At 38.4% G+C, this 20,582-nt stretch overlaps 3 protein-coding genes across 3 annotated transcripts in view; 1 reads left to right on the forward strand and 2 right to left on the reverse strand.

The window, feature by feature from the left end:
* Positions 1-187: 187 nt before the first annotated feature.
* LOC136260391 (uncharacterized) lies at positions 188-8,456 on the reverse strand. Its single transcript, XM_066054102.1, has 8 exons — positions 8,353-8,456; positions 8,057-8,241; positions 7,956-8,005; positions 6,223-6,396; positions 6,011-6,092; positions 5,774-5,961; positions 425-511; positions 188-372 (listed from the first exon to the last, which is right to left on the reverse strand). Exons 1-8 carry the CDS (start codon positions 8,361-8,363, stop codon positions 265-267), a joined length of 885 nt encoding a protein of 294 aa, XP_065910174.1. The 5' UTR covers positions 8,364-8,456; the 3' UTR covers positions 188-264.
* An 822-nt stretch (positions 8,457-9,278) lies between these two features.
* LOC136260394 (HORMA domain-containing protein 1-like) lies at positions 9,279-19,063 on the reverse strand. Its single transcript, XM_066054106.1, has 6 exons — positions 18,898-19,063; positions 18,743-18,843; positions 18,590-18,697; positions 13,746-13,782; positions 13,598-13,693; positions 9,279-9,321 (listed from the first exon to the last, which is right to left on the reverse strand). Exons 1-5 carry the CDS (start codon positions 18,943-18,945, stop codon positions 13,631-13,633), a joined length of 357 nt encoding a protein of 118 aa, XP_065910178.1. The 5' UTR covers positions 18,946-19,063; the 3' UTR covers positions 9,279-9,321; positions 13,598-13,630.
* The window catches only part of LOC136260389 (protein arginine N-methyltransferase 1-like), a 28,238-nt gene continuing 26,672 nt past the window's right edge, over positions 19,017-20,582 (forward strand). The window contains exons 1-4 of the mRNA XM_066054100.1: positions 19,017-19,126; positions 19,384-19,489; positions 19,536-19,702; positions 19,749-19,812. Of these exons, the coding sequence (XP_065910172.1) occupies positions 19,103-19,126; positions 19,384-19,489; positions 19,536-19,702; positions 19,749-19,812 (361 nt within the window). The 5' untranslated portion in view covers positions 19,017-19,102. The remainder of the gene's footprint in view (positions 19,127-19,383; positions 19,490-19,535; positions 19,703-19,748; positions 19,813-20,582) is intronic.

The following is a 20,582-nucleotide window of genomic DNA, read 5'->3' on the forward strand; positions in this document are numbered from 1 at the left end:
AAAAGCGTCAATTAAGCACACAGAAAGTACTGCACGTGATCTCCAGACCGTATTTGACAGCGAGCCAAGAGGTGGGTAGTGGGATTGGCAAGGAACTAAGATGGCGGATATTCCGGGATAAGGTTGAAGAACAAAAGAAACTAAAGTGGCTACAGAAGGAGGACAGGAAGAAACTGTTATATGAAACTCAATTAGATCAACAGTTTAAATATTAATATTGTATATCACGTGATCGGTTAATGTGTAGTCATGGAAACCAGCCCATTACACTAATATGGCTTTACTGGCAATGCTAGCCTTGTGTCGTTTGCTTGGCTTGTCTTGCTCCATCATCACATCTGATTGGCTACATGATAATTCAAACTCTGCCGTCTAAGTAAAAATAAGTTGTGATTATTGTACCCCAGTTATCAAATATGCTAACCTGATCAACCAGGGAACGGACTCTTTTCACAGGGTTAGACTGTAGGTCGATACGGGAAGTGTGTTGTGTTATATCCTCTACCATCACCTGGTCATAAACATGTAACATGTAATTTCCCTTTTCTGTTGTATAACAAATCAGTATGCAAAGTAAATGTACAGTGGACCCAACCCCAATGTGTCTCAGGCAATCGTAAAAGTTTTCATGTTTGGATGTTTGGATCCACACAACAGAGCTGTTGAAATACTCTAATAGAACATACACGTGTACTCAAAATACTCTAATATTTTCAATTTCGGATGCTAGCTCTGGCAAATAGTCACGTCTTCAAATTGCACATTCAAGTCAGGACAACTGCAAGATATTCTAATAGAGCAGTCAAACTTGTTATGATGCTTCATGTATTTATTGTTAGCAAATGAAGACATTTCATTAGGGAATACTAGTAGAGATGCCATAACATGGGGAGTTTTAACGTCATGATTGATATTATTATTATCAATTTTACCAAAAAGGAAGGCATACACAAAAGGCAAAGCCTGTACAAGGTGTCCACCTACAAAAACAAACAAACAAACATACATACATATACCTACAGTATACTACAAACTAAACAATACACAACAAAACACAAAACAGTGATACAGAAGTTAATTGACACATACACCCTGTAAGTAATTATAAAGGAGATGCCGGAAAGACTTTCGATTACTGTCTTCAAGGATATGAAATGGAACAGTGTTCCAGAGGAAAGTTGTGGCTGAAAGGAAACTTTGTCTTGACTGGAGAGAAGGAAGGTGAAGCTGGGAGAAACAATCGTTTGAGGAAATGGTCCAAGAGCTGGTAGATGGACACCAGCGATCCATCGAGCTGCCCGCTTTTGTAGGGACTCTAGTAGTCGGATATCTCCCAAATTATGGGGATTCCATATGGCTGCAGCATACTTAGCTGCATGGTTGCAACCAAACATCGATCTACGTAAATATAGTATGTTCACGTTGAGCTGAACCCTGAAAAAATTAAGTGGATTTTTTCTCAACAGAGTTAACATTTCTGCCAACCAGATGATTATTGGTAACAGCAAAGGTGTCAACAACAGACATGTATGGTTTGGCTCCATTACAAGTTCGGAAAAGGGCTCTAATGGACACTGTACTTATATGGCTTTCCCATAGGAAATATATTGCGAAAATTTTGATTGGCCGTAAATATTATGTCAAACATTTGAACAAAAAGATTTTGAAATATTTTTAGCGGATCAAGCAGTACTACAAATGAGCCAAATTTCAATATTGTGTGTAATTGCATCATCCATGAGTTATTAAATGTTTTTGAGGATTCAGCTCAACGTGAACATACTATAGTTCAAAGATTTGGTTCCCTTGTTGACAACAAACTTGCAATGCTTAGACCAGTTTAACTTGGAATCTACCTGCACACCAAGATACTTCACAGGATTACTCCATGAAATAGGTTGATGGTTAATGGAGTATGTAAATGGAATTGGTTTGCGTTTGTAGTGATCATCAAAGCTTCACATTTTGTGGGATTTAACTTTAGTTGCCAACGACTAGCCCAAGAAGAAATGGCAGTGAGGTCATCTTGAAGGGAAGAACATTCCTTGAGAATGTTAGCTGGAGCACATAAAAAATCGGAAATTTTAAAATGAGAACAGGGATCGCTGAAAAAAGCCACCAAACAAGAAAGGATCGCTGGGGTGGTAATGTAAACCACAAATCCCTATTTTGACTCATTTCAAAATGACAGAGCATGTAACTAAAGATTTACGACAGAGTCAAAATAGGGATTTGTGGTTTACATTACCATCCCAGCGATCCCTTCTTGTTTAGTTTCAGCGATCCCTATTCTCATTTTAAAATTTCCAATGTTTTATTCATCTAGTTTGTGTACTTTTTATTAATCCAGTTGTTGTTATACATTTGACTGCATCATTAGAGTATTTACGTGGCTGCTCTATTAGAGTATTTAATCACGGAGCGAAAAAACCACCTTGGAACAAAGTCTTCAGCACAGATTAAGCTTCCTGGCCTATACTGAGTTTAATAAAGACAGATTCTATTAGCCACAAGCAGTGCACACCAAAAAACCTAACTCTGAGCGTGATCTTGTATGGCTTCTCATGCTAATGGCATTTTGGCAAGAAGAAACAGCCCAAACCTCCATCCGAAAATGAAACCAAAAATAGGTCATGGACACGAGGAAGGACTCAGTAGGCATGGCTATATAGTTTTTAGCACAAAAAAGTGGATAACCTTTGCTGTACATGAGTGAAACAAAATAATATTATGAATAATATGAATAATAATAATAATATGAACAAAACGGCAAATTTCAGTTTTGTCCCAAATACACATACTGTTTCCTTTTCACTTGATACTTACTAGTGGACCTATACTCATTGCAAATAACCACCAGAGGGTTGTTTTGAGTTGGAGGATGCTTTCCAAGGTAGTTTTTAGGTGTGTGTTCTGTTAGAGTTTGTACAAAAAACATGGGCGATCCCTATTATGAACCCACTATCGTGGTTCATGATGCTGTAAAGCATAATATAATTTCTGTGCTAGCAGAAAACAATTCCTTGTATAAGACACATCAAATAAAAGGGGGTTTCCAGTAGATGGCGAAAATGAACTCCTGGTTATAGGTCTGGGTTACTACTGTTAGTAGCTTTAATTCTTTCCTTTGCTGACATTTTTGACATTTTTGACCTGTCTTGTAAATGATTCAGGAGACTGGGCATTTAAGGTCCAGCATTTAATCGAATTGTAGTGGTGGCCTTAATTCTTTCCTTTGCTGCACATTAGAAGGGTGAAGGTGTTACAAGTAATCACGTGAGTGGTCAGGGTGAGTACAGATAATAATATCATACAACTGTTTGTTGATTGTTTAGGCCTTCACTTCACTTATTTACAGAGTAACAGTAAAAATGTCACCACTACAATTCGATTAAATGCTGGACCTTAAATGCCCAGTCTCCTGAATCATTTACAAGACAGGTCAAAAATGCTGGGAAGGAAATAAAAGCCTGGCTGGCCTTGTATATATGGTACAATGGCAGTATTGTATAAGGTCTGATTTTCAAGGGAAGCCAATTTCCAGTTGCTTGGTTGTCCACAAAATTTCATCCTCAAAAATAACAATTACCTTATTAGGTAGCCTGTGTGAATAATACACTACAAAAATGCTGAAATTCAAATTTATCTGAGAAAATTGTGTCCCTTAAAATTTGTATGTATATGGTATAATCACACTTTACTATATATGGGCTGTGAGATAACGACCTCGTTATGACAGTGCTTGATGGCCAGACATTTTATGGGATATGGCATAATAATAGTACATCACATTTCTTTACTTTATAAGGGAAATGGGATATTGACCTCATTATCATGACAGTGCTCAATGGATGGACAACTGACATTTCCTGGTGTTTGTCAGAACATATTTCATTTTAGTCCAACACATTGTCCAATTATACTGTTGGTAGAAAACAAATTAAGTGTTTTAAGTTTTACAAATGTTTAATGTGTTTGTTCTGATGCTATTAAAATTTAAGGGATCATGTAAATAAATAGTGAAACTGAGGTCACCTACACAGTCTGAATGCATGCCTCAACTATCAATTCCTGAAATGGTGATGTGGCTATTTATGTTTCTTTCTCAGCTATGTTCAGCTTGTTACACAGCATTACAAACAAAGAACGCTACAAGAATGACCTCTGCAAGCAATTAATCCAGTCAAAACAGAAAGCTCAGACGACTTCCATTTCAAGTGTAGGGAAGCCATCATGAGCTAAAGCAAATCCAACACCTTGTATGGTAAGAGAAGAGAGATGGGACACAAAGGAGGACATTTTTAGGCCCATGATGTGTGCATTGTATGTAGTAGTATGTATATGCCAAAAGGCACCTGTCGGGACGAAGCACCGTCGGGATGAAGCACTGTCGGGATGAAGCAAAGTAGAAATTAAATGAGCTGAGCAGCTGACAACACCAATTCAGTGGTTAAGGATTTGGGAGTTAGGTACGGAGGCCAACTTTTTTGTAAACATCTTTTGCACATTTTTTTTGCTACTTGGTGACCGCTCTATTTTGATTTTTCCTTGTGACTCTGTAACTATGATTTTTAAACCACAGAAGGTTTGAGCTTAGGAGGTGAACCTACATAGGCTGCAGGCATGACAAAAAAATTTTTTTAAATGCAAACAATCGTCCATAACTGCATGAATATTAAATTTTACACCAGACTTGGTATATGGGAATTCACCTAAATATGTCCTTAAGGCCAGGCCAAGTTGCTTCACAGTTTATTGTCACCTCCCACATGGATTTTTAGGAACTGAGCAAAAAATTCATAATTCATTATTGCTCACGTGATAATCATTGCACACATTCCCGAACACATTTTCGTAGATCGGCCAATGGCGAACTATTGTAATATCTTTGTCAGGGGCACTGAGAAGTGGGCTGTAGCCCTGAGGGGCATAGCAAGCCCCTCATGTTATCTCTAGCTGTCATTGAACATGCATGAAGATCGATATACTCTAATACCACTGAAATAACACTGAGAATCAATTTTTGGGTCTAATCCTGGAGAAAGGGGCATTCCTCCAGACTGCCAACTGCATTGTTAATATAAATATCAGATAGCTGGAGCTTTCATCTTTGGTATTGAATTCAGTCAAGACAAATCTACTGTTAATTCAATTGTTAATAGTATGGTTTACATAATGTGTAATTTGCTTCGTTCACATATGGTGAAAGCTCAAGTCAGGCTGTAATTGTTTAATGTTGCACCATGTATAAACTTTTTATGAAATAAGAAAAATCACCTCCCGCTATCATGACTTTTTCAAATATCAACTGTGCCTGGTTTATAGTTTGTTAGCATTCACCTGAGCCCTCGTTTCATCTTGTTATATGGGCCAGCTGCCCATTTAGAGGCACTGTGAAGCCCTTTAAATGCCAGAACTGTTTATCAAAAAAGCACTTTGATACAGGCAAGAACAAGTGAGTTATGAGGCTTTAGAAATATCCCATACATTTAGTACGGACTTTACAACATGATAACATGTTTGTTCCAGTACAAAACCATTGGGTGTGAACACATTGTTCACTTCTTTGATATTACTGTATTTGGTGGGGGCTCAGGTGAATGCATACTGGCTATAATGTATGCCAAATTTCATCACAATAGAGTTACACATTTGAGTTTTAAGTTTTTGTGAAGTGTGCAAAAGAAGAAAAATTAAGCTCCCAGAAAAACGAGAAAACCCCCAAGAGTTAATTATAATAGCACATTATACAATGTGATGTCATATCACATACCTCTTGAGAAGCCACAGTAGTTTTATCATCACTTGGCTTATTGCTCCTATCCAGATATTTCTTCATAGCTTGTTCTACTTTATCCTTGTTGATCAGTTTACCCAGTCTCTTTCCCTTACTAACAGCCTTGATCAGCCCCTCCTTCTCTAATCTGGTCATTAACCCTTGGGCTACATCAACACCTACCCCTATGGGTGTGTGGTTTACATGACATGGGGTTACATCACTCCTACTCACCTAGCCGGTTAGCAAGGTTACCGGTTAGGAGGCGTGACACCTCTGTACAAGCTAACAGTGTTCTCCTCCACAAACAAGTGGCCTGTATATAATAACATGTAAACAATAATACGTTAGTCACTGTGGCTGGAGAGAATTACTAGAGCAAATGCTATTTTGAAATGTCCTAACTCCTATCCTTTACAGATGGTCTTATAAGAAGTGTTACTTACTTGTACAGCTACCGGACTGAGGTACTGTAGGAAGGGGTCAGTACATGGTCTGGTTGTGTCACTACACTTGTCACAAATGTGCTCCTCTGGGACCACTCCTTCCGACAAGAGACTAAAACATATTGCATGTTGCCAGCAGCTACACACAGCACACAACACCATCAGACCATCGTCCTGTAAACAGGTAACATTACTAAACCACGATGGAGTGAAATGCAGTGAATTAACTTTCCTACATAGCTGCTATGTTGTATCATCAAGATCCCTAATTAGTTTTTAATTATAGCTGACTAATTGCATTTATAATGGAAACCATCTATAATTTGTGTAGTGACTGGATTGATTACAGAGGTGTTGACCACATACATTAAAGGAAAGGAATATCATAAAACAGTATTTGAACTTGCACCTCGACTCTGAAAGCAAAGTGGCCATTTCTCTTTATATTTTGTCCATTGCACAGTGAACAATATGAGATGTGTGGATCCACTGGTCAAAGCAAGTAGGGATCATATTTATTTTCAGTAATGACTACACCATTGACTAGCTATAAGATGTCCACTAGTGGAATCATGGGTCAATGGTAAAAATGTTCAGATTAGTGAATTATTTAAATAACTGAAGTCCATTTATATATACAGAATCGTTGAAATACTCTAATAGAACATACACCTGTACTCACAGTCTAATAGAAAAGTCATTTCAAATTTCAAGATAACTAAGGGTCTATGTAGGCATCTCTTGTTTCATAGCTATGGCTAAATTTAAATTCCTGAACATATAACATACAACATATATATCTTATGGTACAATGAGTGTGTAAAGGCTGCAAGGTGCAAAAAACTGTTAACCACTTCTTTGTGCCTTGTAGGGCTCACCAGTTCCTGTAAATATTTTTGTAGAGTAATTGACTGCTATAGACTGTTCTATTAGAGTATCTCAATTTTAACTTCCTGATCTATAACCACATTGCTCATGACACCATGTGATAAGATCCATCACTAATATTACAGGGTAACTATTAGTACTAATACCACAGTAATACTGATGTGACAATATTGCTTCACCCAAATTTGGATGATACAAGTATTATTAAGAGTAAGCGTAGACTTTCTGTTAAAATCAAGTTATTTTTTTTAGGGAAAGAGTTCAATTTGATACCAAGTTGAGACAAAACTGACAGTTTTGAACATTAAATTGTCTGCAAAGGTCATATCTGAAGTGGCTCCCTATTGAAATAATCTTTGTCATACACTCTGCCATGTTTCATGCTTTTATCAAAAGGTCTATTAGAACTCTTGACCAGGTTTTTGATTGTATTGTATCAGTAAAGCTGGTGTACCAACAAACTACAAAATAAGATTTATTGAAGCCATAAAGATTGTTATATCCCAGTGATTGATGAGTACAAAACCAGTAGCAAATTTGTTTAGTCAGCAGATTAATAGCTATTGCTAGTGATCAATTTCTACGTAAAGTGTATCGGTAACAGATTGGCAGTAAAGAAGTGGTATTGGTGTATCACTAAAATTTATTGCCTTGATATGGTTTCCCTACAAGATGACACAACTGGTAGTGTGACAAGGTGCACACTTGAAGACACATGCCATGTCATTGTGGTATAAATTGGGGGTTGTGTAGTTTAGCCTTGAGGGGATCGTCTCTATACAATACCATCATAGTGTATGACAAGCTGGTTCTTATCCAGCTGTACCAAGTAACATAATACTCACCTCATTACAACCACATGGACAACACACAGGGGGCTCCACTGAACTGGCAGCTAGAAAATAATACAATATTATTACAACTAATGGGTCTGAGCCATGCCCACCTTCTGGCTCAACAGCAGCATCAGTGGAGATCACATGATCCTCCTTGTCATCTTTTAATACTTGTGACACATCCATGGCTTGTGAACTGATTGTGTCATCTGCTGCACCGAGCCCTTCTCCCTCCTCCCCTTCATTCTTCTTCAACTCAAACTGACTGGCATCAGTTTTGATACGTAACTGCACACTAACACCACTATATGAGGTCATGTTCTATACATAGTAGCAGTAACTTACATGTGAAATGACTAGAATAAAACACACCATATAAAGTAATACTATTAATGTTATTAATTACCGTAGACACATCTCCAACCTTGATATTCAATGGTTCTTGTTTAAACAGGAACTCACATGCTTCAGTGTGCTGGAAACCAGGTGGTTGATAATCAGGTGGGGTCACTATTAAATGATGATTATAACTAATGTGATGAAGTTGATTACTATACCATCATCATAATATAACAACTTCATTGTCATCAGTACTTCATCAGGTAGTGGCTTTAGTGTCTGTGTTAATACTACAATAGTCCTGAGTAGTTTAATGGTCGCCTTTCTTGTCTCTGCTGTACTATGGGCACTAACCAGGGAGTGTCCATTCCTATCAAGTAAGATATAATAACATATTAGTTATTATATAATGTGTAGTAACAGATTAGTGATAAAAACTACAAGGACAGTACACCCTTGGGTTATAAGTACCCTCAGTTAGAATATTTAGAGTGCAGACGTACGTATGTTTTATCAGAGTGTATGTTCTATTAGAGTATGAATAAAGTCCTGTATGTAAATGATGAGAATTCACTTTAGGGGTCATCCATTATTTTCAGCCTTTACGCAAGAGTACAAAGAGTATGTTAGGAGGGAGGGGGTTAAATCACATGTACGCTTATAAAATGATGAATAATCATCGTGTATATACTGCACATAGTATCAACATTTATACAGTATGCTTTGTGAAGGAGGGAGGGGATTAGAAAAAAGAGTACTCTTTGTACGCTTGCATAAAGACTGAAAATTATGGATGGTCCCTTATCAAGTTTAATTCTCTGGGGGGTTAAACTGTTTACAAGACTCCCTCCCTACCCATTCCTTGTTACTACAAAACACTCTAATAGAACAATCAAACTGAACTGGAGAGATTGTATATACCAGTTAGTAGAGCCATCACTTTACTATAACAAAGACTAACACACCTGAAGATCTCCACACTGCCTTTAGCTCCATTAGTATAACTGAACTTGAATGAGTAAGACTCCACTATTGTCTGTAATGAAATTAGTGATATTATCTAATGTACAACAACTGTGAAGATTGCAACCATAAAAATAGGAAAAATGTGTGATAAAAGGTCACAGCCAAGAAAAGGGAAGAAAATTTAGCATTTTTATCACCCTCCAAATCTGAAGCAAACCAATCAACACATAATTATGTGAGTTATGAAAATTTTTATATCATGTCTGCACATACAGTGAGTGAATTATGTCTCAAAAATGCTTTGGCTGTCTATAGAGAAGGTGGTCACATGTCATCAAACATCTCATGTGATCTCAAAAGAAACCTGTTCAACCTGACACCTCAGTATTGATAAAGTATTCTAATGCATGAATATTGATATTGATAAATCACTACTCCCAGTGTGCTCTTCTTTCAGCCACCCAAAACTTTTCTAAAGGCATACTTCATGATGAAAAAATTAACAGTGCAGTTCAATTCCATGTTTGGTTGTGCTGCAATATGTGACAGGGCTATGATATGTGACCAACCTCTGGGTTATAGCGGTGTGATTATTTAGTTATCAAGATATTGAAAGACTTATTGAGGTACATTTATCATACAGTATGATAGTACTGTATAGTAGGGATCATGGCTCTCTTGCCCAACAATATCACCCAAAAACATATAATAGCAAAAACAGCCTCACATTTCTCTTATAACAACTTGGCAGTATTGTTAATTTGCCCAATTGTATGTATAACTCATACAGTACAGTTATGTAGCTAAATAGTTCTGTATGGAAATATACTACACGGTGACACTTTGATCCTCCCATGCAAAGCACAGATATCTAGAATGAGGACACTTACTCTGATCACTGAAATTGAAGTAGTTTGGGCTAGAGATGTGCAACAACAAATTTAGACATATTTCTAGGGTTGTGACTAGAATTACAAGTGATTACAGTGGAACCTTGGATCCCACTGATCCAGATTCTCGGTTATCCAAACTACGGAAACGACTGCTCTATAAGAGTAGTGACTGTTTTATTAGGGTAGTTGATAATACTAATATTTAATTTTTTTTGCTTGGGTTATTTATACAGTTTCAGAGATACAGACTTTTCATACTTACGGACCATCTCTGGCCCCAAGGGGTTCAGATAACTGAAGTTCCACTGTACTGCCCAGTAATCATAATTGTGTGATTAATTAGATTAAATAGTTACTTGTCTCTTATTATTGTGACATGAGGTTTCCTCTACTATCATTACTTATGACACAGGTTGGTTCTGTGGTGATAGCAATTTTATTAATATGGTACGTAAATCTGAGGAGGGCAGAAGCGTTTTAGGCACTATTCGAAAATATTACGTAAATTGTTTGGAATATCACATGAACACCAATAGTCGCAATACAAACCAGTGAATGGTGTTACCTCTTTTGATTGCACTTCGTGTAAAGATTACGATAATGTACTTTCTTTTGCAAAAGTGCTTTGCTTTCTAGACAATAATGCTTAGTGATTCTTGCACTAGTCAGCAATGTTTCGTCTAAACAAAGCAGAGATGCCACACTTTGTTACATCATTCCCACTAATCCAAGGTTTTGCATAACATTTTAACGGTACTAAACTGCTTCCACCCTCCTCTGGGTCTCCACATACCTGCAAACTGCCTGCATTGCTGCCTGCGATTACTACCAGTCTTGATAGGGGCACAAAAACGATATGGAAACATTTTTTCTTTACCTATATCACAACCAATGTGTCGGAACCACTGCAACAGTTGGGATGAGTGAGTTCAACTTCTATGGCTTTTGTGGCATCTCAAACTAAATAGAAAAGACTTTAGCAGTCAACTGGTATTTGGCCAAATATGTGTTAGTCACATGCTGCTTTTTGATTGGCTGTAACTACGCTTTATATTACGTTACCAAGCGGAGTGGCCTTTCCATCGTTTGTTAGCTATGTGTGCAATTTGCTTCAGCTCCTAGTATAGTATCCAGCATGATGACTTGTTGTCAGTAGCTTACTGTAACTATACAAATGGTGAATGAAAGAGTAAACAATGGAACTCTAATGAATGCAGTCCAGAATTACAGAGTCATATATGACAAGAGCTGCAAAGAGTACAGGGACATCTGGAAGAAAAATACATAGAAAGAAGTTGCAAAAGAACTGGGAATGGACGTGGTTGAAGTTCAAAGAAGCATTAGAACCAACCTTTCAAAATACTTGAAGAGTCAAAAAAAGCCATTAGGAACTGGAAGGAAGGATAAACTAAAGGAAGAATCTGAGTACTATGGCTTATTGCTCACATCAAACATAGAGATACCAATAATTAACATGGTGACTTGATATTTTGCAAATATCAAGTCACTTTCACTAAATAATTTGTGTTTTTTAAAATATCACAATGTAGCTTTCTCTATCACGATTATCATGAAATGTTTCTATCACAATTATCGTGATATTATATAGTTATACAACAGGCACGAGTGCGTTTATACAAGCAGAGCACAAGTGCACGTTGTATAACTGTTATGTACCTCTCACCTAATAGGTGGAAAGATCCAACGCTGCAGCTACATTTCTTTTATAAGGTAGAATGCCGATATCAATTGTGGTGCTCTAAAACTAACGACATTATTACGTATCAAGCATGGCCTTGACCATACAATCACATGGCAACGCCACAATCGATTGTTATGGTGAGTTTCAATTAGAATAATATTATTTAAAAAAGCGATTTGTCAAGGTGGAAGCTTCGATCAAACTAGTAAGGTATGTAACTACGTTTATATATATGTAAATAGAGTTTTACCTGCCGTGTTTGCCTCTTTGATCGCCATTGGCTGCTTTTAGATCGCATGTATAACGTAGTAGTGACGTTCCCTGTATGGCCCCACAATCAAATTACGCATGTTAGGCTATATAAGAATACGAGTAAAGAGTGTAGCGTCTTGCCACCTATTAGGTGAGGTGTCGTAGCAGCCTTATCCGCCAGCACTTGTGCAATGTAGCACAAAACCCAAGCCAGTGCAATATAAATATATTGCACTGCGGTCAGTGCTTTATAAGTTATAATGCACTCGCTGTGGATAGTGCAGCAGTGCTATATACAAATTATAGCACTCGCGGTGCCTTTGAACTGCCCACGCAGAGTGGTACATACTATATATTGTGGCATCACTAATGGTGAGAAGATGGCTGTTAAATGATGATCCAGATGAAGAAGATTATGAAGAACAGAAAGACAATAGATGTGTCAACAACAGATAGTAGTAGCAGCAGTGCTGTACACTTGAAGGATGGTGGTGCTAGTAACATGTAACTATACCATCACATCTAAAATATCCTGTTATAGCTCTAGTAGCAGTGAAAGAAAACCTATACGATGATGGGTTAAGTGATCATATAGGTTTTATGCTACAAGTTATTAAGTAAAATGATAGGATAGAATATATATGACTCAATGCTACAAGCTTTCTATATAACTGTTATAGGATTTATATCACTGTTATAAGATTTTATCACTTCTTGCAACACAAAAATCCCAAAAGCATACAGTATACTTACTATGGCTTCTTCAATTGGCTAGCACTGGGGAACCTGTATTCCGCGGAATACGAAATAGCGGAATAACGGAATAAGCAAAAATCACATTCTAAACTTTTTGTTATTGTTTATAGCATCTATAACGTTTTAATATACATTCCTCACCTCGTAGAGAACACAATCACGATGGCACCGATCCTCGGGGCAATCTTTAAATAGGATACGCACAAAGCTATTCACTCCAGAACAATCTAACTAAACTGTTAAATACACTTCACTACATAATCACTAGAAAACTAGAGGTTCTTTTTGCTACACTTGATCATACCAGCTGTCACACACAAGCAGCTAGTTAGCTAACTGGCCGAATAGTTTAGGACAAAACAATCCACCCCCTAGGTAGCTACCCCGCATGCATGGAATAATCTGACCTTTCTTATAACTCTGCTACCATTGCCTAAAGTGTTTCAAATAAATCCGGAGGATAATACTGCTTTCAGCTCCCAACATCAGAGCTCCAACCTCGGCCCTAACACTTCGTATATAACTCTAATGTATATTAAAACGCTATAGAGGTTATAAACAATAGCAAAAAGTTTAGAATGTGATTTTCGCTTATTCCGTAATCCCGCTATTCCGTTTCCGCGGAATACAGGTTCCCCTAGTATTGTATTTTGTGTGGGACATAACCACTACCATGTGTCAGGGTGGTTTATGGTCATTTTTTTTTACAGGAAAGCATTCACCATAATATAATTAGTACTCACATTAGGATCACTAGCATCTTCATAGATCTATCATCATATATCACAGTAACCATGGTAACAACACAACACACCTACCCCAATGACAATCATCCTCAACTATAAGCAACACAACATCATGATGAGTACAAGTTATGGGTCAATGACTTACATATTTCTTGTCCAGAGCATCAAAACAACCTTTAACCCTACAACAGTTGTGTACAACATACACCACACTGTCATACAGTATAGTAGGGACCACATAGTGGCACATGAAAAACATCACCCAAAAACCAGCCTCACTTTTCCCTGACGACGATAAGGCAGTATAGACGATATGCACACTCTATTACTCGAACGAAAAATGATCAATTAAGCGTAGATGGCGCAAAACTCAACGGTAACTTAAAAGCGGAAGTCCCATACAAAAGTATGGGAAGCAAATGCGGCTCGAGCAATAACTCACCACTCGAGCTAAGGACAGGCCATCTTGCTTGCCATACACTTCTTTTGCACGGAAAGAATTGTATGGCAAGCGAGATGGCCTGTCCTTAGCTCGAGTGGTGAGTTATTGCTCGAGCCGCATTTTTGCTTCCCATACTTTTGTATGGGACTTCCGTTTTTAAGTTACCGTTGAGTTTTGCGCCATCTACGCTTAATTGATCATTTTTCGTTCGAGTAATAGAGTGTGCATATCGTCTATTGGTTAGGTAAAACTAAGCCCAAACAAGCCTCTTCAAATCAACCTGAAATGCTCCCAACAAGATGAAGTTGATACAAAATTTTCAACTGACTGACTGACAATAATGTTGAAGTTCAGAAAAACTGTAAAAGACCAGCAGCTTGAGCATGGACAACAAAGATAACAACTGTAATACTGACACACAACTTTTAGTAGAGTGTTAGAAAAGCAGATGTGTGGTGTGTATGTAATTGGAGTATTCAAGTGTTTGTATATGTGAAGTTGAGTGTCTTTAATAACTGCTAGTAACTATCGTGATACTATCATTATCGTGATATAAAAATTATTATCAAATCGTGATTATGATAGTTGTACTATTGATTAGCTCTAACTGACTGATGCATTCAGACAAGCATAACTCGATAACAGCTAAAGATACAGGCTTGATTTTTTCACTGTTCGATGTTGCTTCAGCTGGACACATGCCTTTTGGCATACCGCAGTATGTACAATGCATTCTTCATGGACTTACCAGTGTCCTCCTTTGTGTCCCATTCATCTTTGCTGAAGTGATAGCACATCATGGCTTCCCTTCATAATGTGTATTTTTCATAGTGGCTACTTTGATTGAGCAAGAGTTCATAATAAAAAATAGATTGCACAACAGTATCACACGATGGAACAGATCACCAGATGCAGAATTTAATGCTGAATCCGATGGTTTTTACCATTTCTTTAATCAGACTACTAGAAAGAGACGTATACAACATTTTCAAAAAGTCTACATCCTTCCCTGTTATAGTTTTGTAATTTACATTTCTTTTGGTGTTGCAAACAGAGATTATTGCTTGGCCTGTAAGTTTAAGTTGCCGTTCAAGCTGTATTAACAACTTTCTTTCTAGGCATGAAGAACTTGTGGAAACTGACAAATATGCACTGGTGTGTCAGTGGGCAAATTTGCACGAATAATTTTGATGCAACAGTGTGTTCAGTATAGGCACCAGCCTATTATGCTTTTGATTTTGCCTAATATGCTATGCTGCCGTGCTCAAACAATTTACTTATATTATGCTCAATTTTTTTCTGCAGTTCCAATGTTTTGTTACTTTCTAATGGATAATGATAAACTTTGGCTTATGAACAACTGGTTAAATGTAAAAGTTAATGCTCATTGTGCATTAAGAATTTGGCTGCATTGTAAACTATAACAATAGTCATGTCAAATAACTATGCTTCACTGCGGCATCAACTGTTCTGTCCACCTTTTTCAGTGGCATGCATTTTTGCTTACAGTATGACATAATTATTCTGCCTATTATGCTAGCATTATGCTTGATGCTTTCAGGCACCTATTATGCTCACAATTATGCCAGCATAATAGGCTGGTGCCTAGTTCAGTAGCTTCAAAGAGTTAAAGTAAGGGTTGAGAAATAAAAAGTAGGGAAACAAGGGAGGTCGCCTACACTGCAACTAGTGGACATTCAATTCCTACTTAAGTCATGGGTATATAATAAGAAGTTATATGACTGAAGTAGGGATTGAATGTCCCACTGCAGCCTTCGTTGTTTTTTTGTTATTGTTGATGTAAAATCTTCTTGTATTAACATAATCATGACTGGTGAAATACCACATCAAAGCATAAAATTAATTTTGCACATGAAATGTCCATCTGATTATATATGTATTAGATAAAGCACTGCTGCGAGTGCTATACGGGAAATATAGCACGAAAAGAGTGGGCGAGAGACAAATATAGTACGAGGCGAAGCTGAGTGTTATATTTCATCTCGACACCACTCTTTGAGTGCTATAATTTCCGTATAGCATGAGCGAAAGGCAGTGCTTTATCTGGTATAGAGAACTGTCAACTTGAGGTACACACAAGACACACGAAACAATTAGAAACTCTCGGAGTAGTGTTATCATAGGTAGAATAGGCATTGCACCTGTGTTTCGCCTGCGTTGCACTGTGCTGCACCTTCATTAGTCATTTTGTGAGTCTAGTCCGTCTTCTCAATACTAAAAGTTTTCGATTGTGGTACTTTAATAAGCATATTTCTGTGATATTCCTAGGACTCATCCGTTTATGTGAACAAAACGTAGTAAGAACGCTCGCTGCTGCTGACCACAAGCAACCATCATCGAAATCTTCAAGTGTGTCTATGAATTAAATCCAGTGGTTTTGCTCTTACCGGTTGGTTGACTGGTCAGCCAGCGCAGTCAGGCTATCAGCCTACACTGGCTTGGTTGATTGGTTGTACTGTTCTATAACTACCTGATATAGAACTGTGGTCTATTAAAGTGTTCTATAACTACCCAATATAGAACACTTGTGCTTGTATGAACACTTTTTTGCTTTGATCCTCCCACGCAAAGTTTTTTATATAACGTAGGTATGTCAGGAGGTTATATGTTATAGTTATATTCCCGTTACGAGGGTGACATCATTGTTATTACACGAGTCTGAGGTGGAGCTGAGGACGAGTGTAATAACAATGATATCATCTGAGTATACAAGATATAACTATTTTATATCCCAGTGCACGGGAGTGTGCAGAAGTTTACAGATAGTAAAGTAAGTTCTGGTTTGAGTTCCTGTCACTGTGCTCAAGATTTCATCCGAATTGTGTGGAGATTCAAATTCGTAGCTACAAGAGAGACCATGCATACTGCCTATAAACTGTAGCAAAGGGCGGTATCATGAAGCAGCAGTTCCAGGTACGATTCGCCTTCGTCAGAAGTTGGTATATATGGTGGTGTTGCGTGGCGTACAAGAGGACAAAAGACCAACAAGTGGTTACCGTAGTCTGAGAAAGAATGATAACGCTAGAGGTTATCGAAAGAAGTTAGTTCTTCACCATAGTGACTGTTGGGAGTGATTGTTGGAGCGAAAATCGGCACAGACTGTTCTTGACATTTGTTAAACTATCGTATTGGTAATTTGCAGTGTTATTGTGTAAAGAATTAACAGTTTTCTTGTAAGATTTAGCAGGTTTAAGTGCTGTACTTGTGTTTTGTATCAATATTTCCTTATTTGGCTCTTTGTTCCATTCAAGGGTAAACAATACCCCATTCGCGGTTATTATGATGCCATGAATAAGACTGAGTGACTCCGCAACAGGGTGATAAGTTAGTTATCAGTATCACTGGATGATAACTAATATATCATACAATAGCAGCGCCACTTGGTCTAGCTGTATGGTAGTTATAACCCAGAGCGGCACTTTAACACTCCCACGCACTGGGATTGAAGCACCAAAGGCACACCCCAGAGGAGGTTGGACGCGCTCTAAGCGCCACATAAATATATTGCCCTTAATTGCATTCTTTTCTTTGGTATTTCACGTGACCCTCAATAGTCATAATACAAATTTGAAAAACGATGGGGTTGACTGGGGTTGATTAGATATTCGGATGGTGCTTCACGTAAGCTTCAAGGTGATGTATTTTGTTTTGTAAAAGCGCTTGGTGATTGGGGTGAAATTAATAAGTTGGGTTTGGTGTGTAGAACTTCACCAGAATTGTCACGTACGTATTCTCTAATCAGAACAATGATCCTTTACCGAATTTAACTGAGATCGATGTATAAACCTCTTCAATAAAACGAGTTTCGCATAATTTGTTTTAGGGGCGCTTAAATCGTGTCCAACCTCCTCTGGGCACACCCTACCAGTATTACTGACACTCTATGGCTGCATACTATAAGACATGTTTCATTTCACAAAAGATAGAACACAGCTATATCCTGAGTGTTGCGCTCTTTTGCGACTTGCGGCGCTTATGAGCTCCTGAATCACTGAAAAGTGAAATGGTCATACAGCTATGTTCTGTCCATTACAAAGCATTACAGATGAAGAAGAGTACATCTACAGATGATTTCTGATTATTTTGAGCTCTGCAGACTGTAAGATTGATTTCAATATACAGCAGGGTAACAGGCAAAGCTAAGCAATGAACTTGTTTACCTAGTGAATGTCAACTTGCCACTCAAACACTATACTAAGACACTTCAAATAAATTTATCTGTTTTCCATCCATTACCTGATGTTTACTGTCATATTCTTCCATTACCCTTACATACTGTATAGTCTGATCACTGAATAATTGATATAGCATTCTTGTAAGGGTGCTACCTCACATCAGTGAGCTATCAAGTTGGCACAAATTCGTTTTTGAGTTACTCTTGCAACTTAAAAAATACAAGCTTAAGCAGCAGCTTGCTAAACTTGAAAAAAAGCTGCTAACCTTTCACAGTGGAAATGGACTGCCTGCCCAAATGATGTGGAAACAGATAATTTATTTGGAGTATCCTAAATACAGTCTACACTGACCATTGTATAACTTGGCAGGCTCCAGGACATGCACTATCATCACGTAATATCTTCAAGTTAAGGTCCTCAAGACATCGGTCACCAAAAGCGTGTTCCGGAAAGATGGTCCTGTATGTAAGCAGTAGTATTGCTACAATACACCCTGCGCGTTACCTCAGGTAGGTAATATTGGAGACAGCTACAGCGAGCAATTTCTTCACAAACAAAGTCGACTGTTGCTCCGTCACTTGTTCCGTAGGGAATATAGCAGACCACTGTGGCGATAAACCGGATAATACTGCATGGTACAACCATTCTGTCCGCCTTACCGTTCCTGCTTTGCTACTCTCCTTCTGCATTTGTTTACTACACGCCATGACTGCACACACAACAGCACACTATTAATAGTGATAAAAGGCGCCTTATCTCTGAGAAATTGCGCCACCGCCATAGCTAGTACGCGCGTAAATTGAGCGCCTGCACGAATTATTAGAGTATACTGTGTATTCATTTTAACGCGCGCTACACGTGGAAATGGAATCCAACGCTTCCGAACAGGTAACAGTGTAATATAAGTGATTATGCGAAAGCGTCGGTAGCTCATTGGTAAAGGTGATCTCTAGGTTCAATGTTCATGTGGTGACTGTTGTTATCTTGAGCGAGGAGCTACTTCCATTGCTCCAGCTATATAAACTGGGGAATATATTGGCCTTGTATTAGGGTACAGCTGAGCCGGTCTTGGACCGAGGAATCATACGTTCATCTCATTTGATGGTGTCAAAAAAATGTATAACACGTGATGTCTTGTTTAATAGGCTGTGAGTAATGGTGCTCCAGGTAGCAGTAGCAGCAGCAGCTCAAATCACGTGATGGATGAGTTAACTAGTAAGGATTACTACTTTGACTCGTACTCTCATTTCGGTCAGTCATGGATGTTGTTGATAAGGTCTTGATCTCTAGTATACAGGTATACATGAGGAGATGTTGAAAGATGAAGTCCGTACATTGACTTATCGTAATGCAATCTATCATAACAAACACCTGATCAAGGATAAGGTCGTACTAGACGTGGGCTGTGGGACAGCAATATTGAGCATGTTTGCTGCTAAAGCTGGAGCCAAGCTTGTTATTGGGGTGGGTATGTTATGGGTGTGTCACATGTGCTCACATGATCCGCCAGGTGGAGTGCTCCAATATAATACAGCATGCTAGGGAGATTGTTAAAGAAAACAAACTTGACAACGGTGAGCTAACTTGTGAAGTTATCTTGTGTACCAAAGTGTTTGGTCACATGATACTGTATGTGTGTATAGTAGTTTGTGTGTGTGTGTAGTGTAGTGTATAGTAGTGTGGGGTGTGTGTGTAGTGTAGTGTAGTGTATAGTAGTGTAGTTTGTGTGCGTAGTGTGTGTGTGTGTGTGTGTGTGTGTGTGTGTGTGTGTGTGTGTGTGTGTGTGTGTGTGTGTGTGTGTGTGTGTGTGTGTGTGTGTGTGTGTGTGTGTGTGTGTGTGTGTGTGTGTGTGTGTGGTGTATAGTAGTGTAGTTTGTGTATGTATGTGTGTGTAGTGTAGTTTGTGTGTGTAGTGTGGGTGTGTGTGTGTGTGAGCGTGGGTGTGTGTAGTGTATGTGTGTGTGGGTGTGTGTGTACGTGCCATGTATGTGGGTGTTTGTGTGTGTAGTGTGCGCATGTGGGTGTGTGCATGTGTGTGTTTGTGTGTGTGTGTGTGTAGTATGTGTGTGTACATCTGTGTGTGTGTAGTATGTGTGTGTACATCTGTGTGTGTGTGTAGTATGTGTGTGTGTAGTATGTGTGTGTGTAGTATGTGTGTGTGTAGTATGTGTGTGTGTGTGTGTGTGTGTGTGTGTGTGTGTGTGTGTGTGTGTGTGTGTGTGTGTGTGTGTGTGTGTGTGTGTGTGTGTGTGTGTGTGTGTGTGTGTGTGTGTGTGTGTGTGTGTGTGTGTGTGTGTGTGTGTGTGTGTGTGTGTGTGTGTGTGTGTGTGTGTGCATGTGGGTG

This window comes from Dysidea avara, chromosome 7, assembly GCF_963678975.1.
Source record: "Dysidea avara chromosome 7, odDysAvar1.4, whole genome shotgun sequence".
NCBI classification, from domain to species: Eukaryota; Metazoa; Porifera; class Demospongiae; order Dictyoceratida; family Dysideidae; genus Dysidea; species Dysidea avara.

Excerpts from the sequence above, each read along its gene's own strand:
- LOC136260391 (XM_066054102.1), bottom strand. Across the intron at positions 5,962-6,010 it reads TAACCTTGCTAACCGGCTAG|GGGTAGGTGTTGATGTAGCC; the intron begins GTGAGTAGGAGT and ends ACACACCCATAG. Across the intron at positions 373-424 it reads TCCGTTCCCTGGTTGATCAG|ACGGCAGAGTTTGAATTATC; the intron begins GTTAGCATATTT and ends ATTTTTACTTAG.
- LOC136260394 (XM_066054106.1), bottom strand. The coding sequence starts at position 18,945 with ATGGCGTGTAGTAAACAAATGCAGAAGGAGAGTAGCAAAGCAGGAACG. Across the intron at positions 18,844-18,897 it reads AGAGTAGCAAAGCAGGAACG|TGGTCTGCTATATTCCCTAC; the intron begins GTAAGGCGGACA and ends TTATCGCCACAG. Across the intron at positions 18,698-18,742 it reads TCCAATATTACCTACCTGAG|GACCATCTTTCCGGAACACG; the intron begins GTAACGCGCAGG and ends GCTTACATACAG.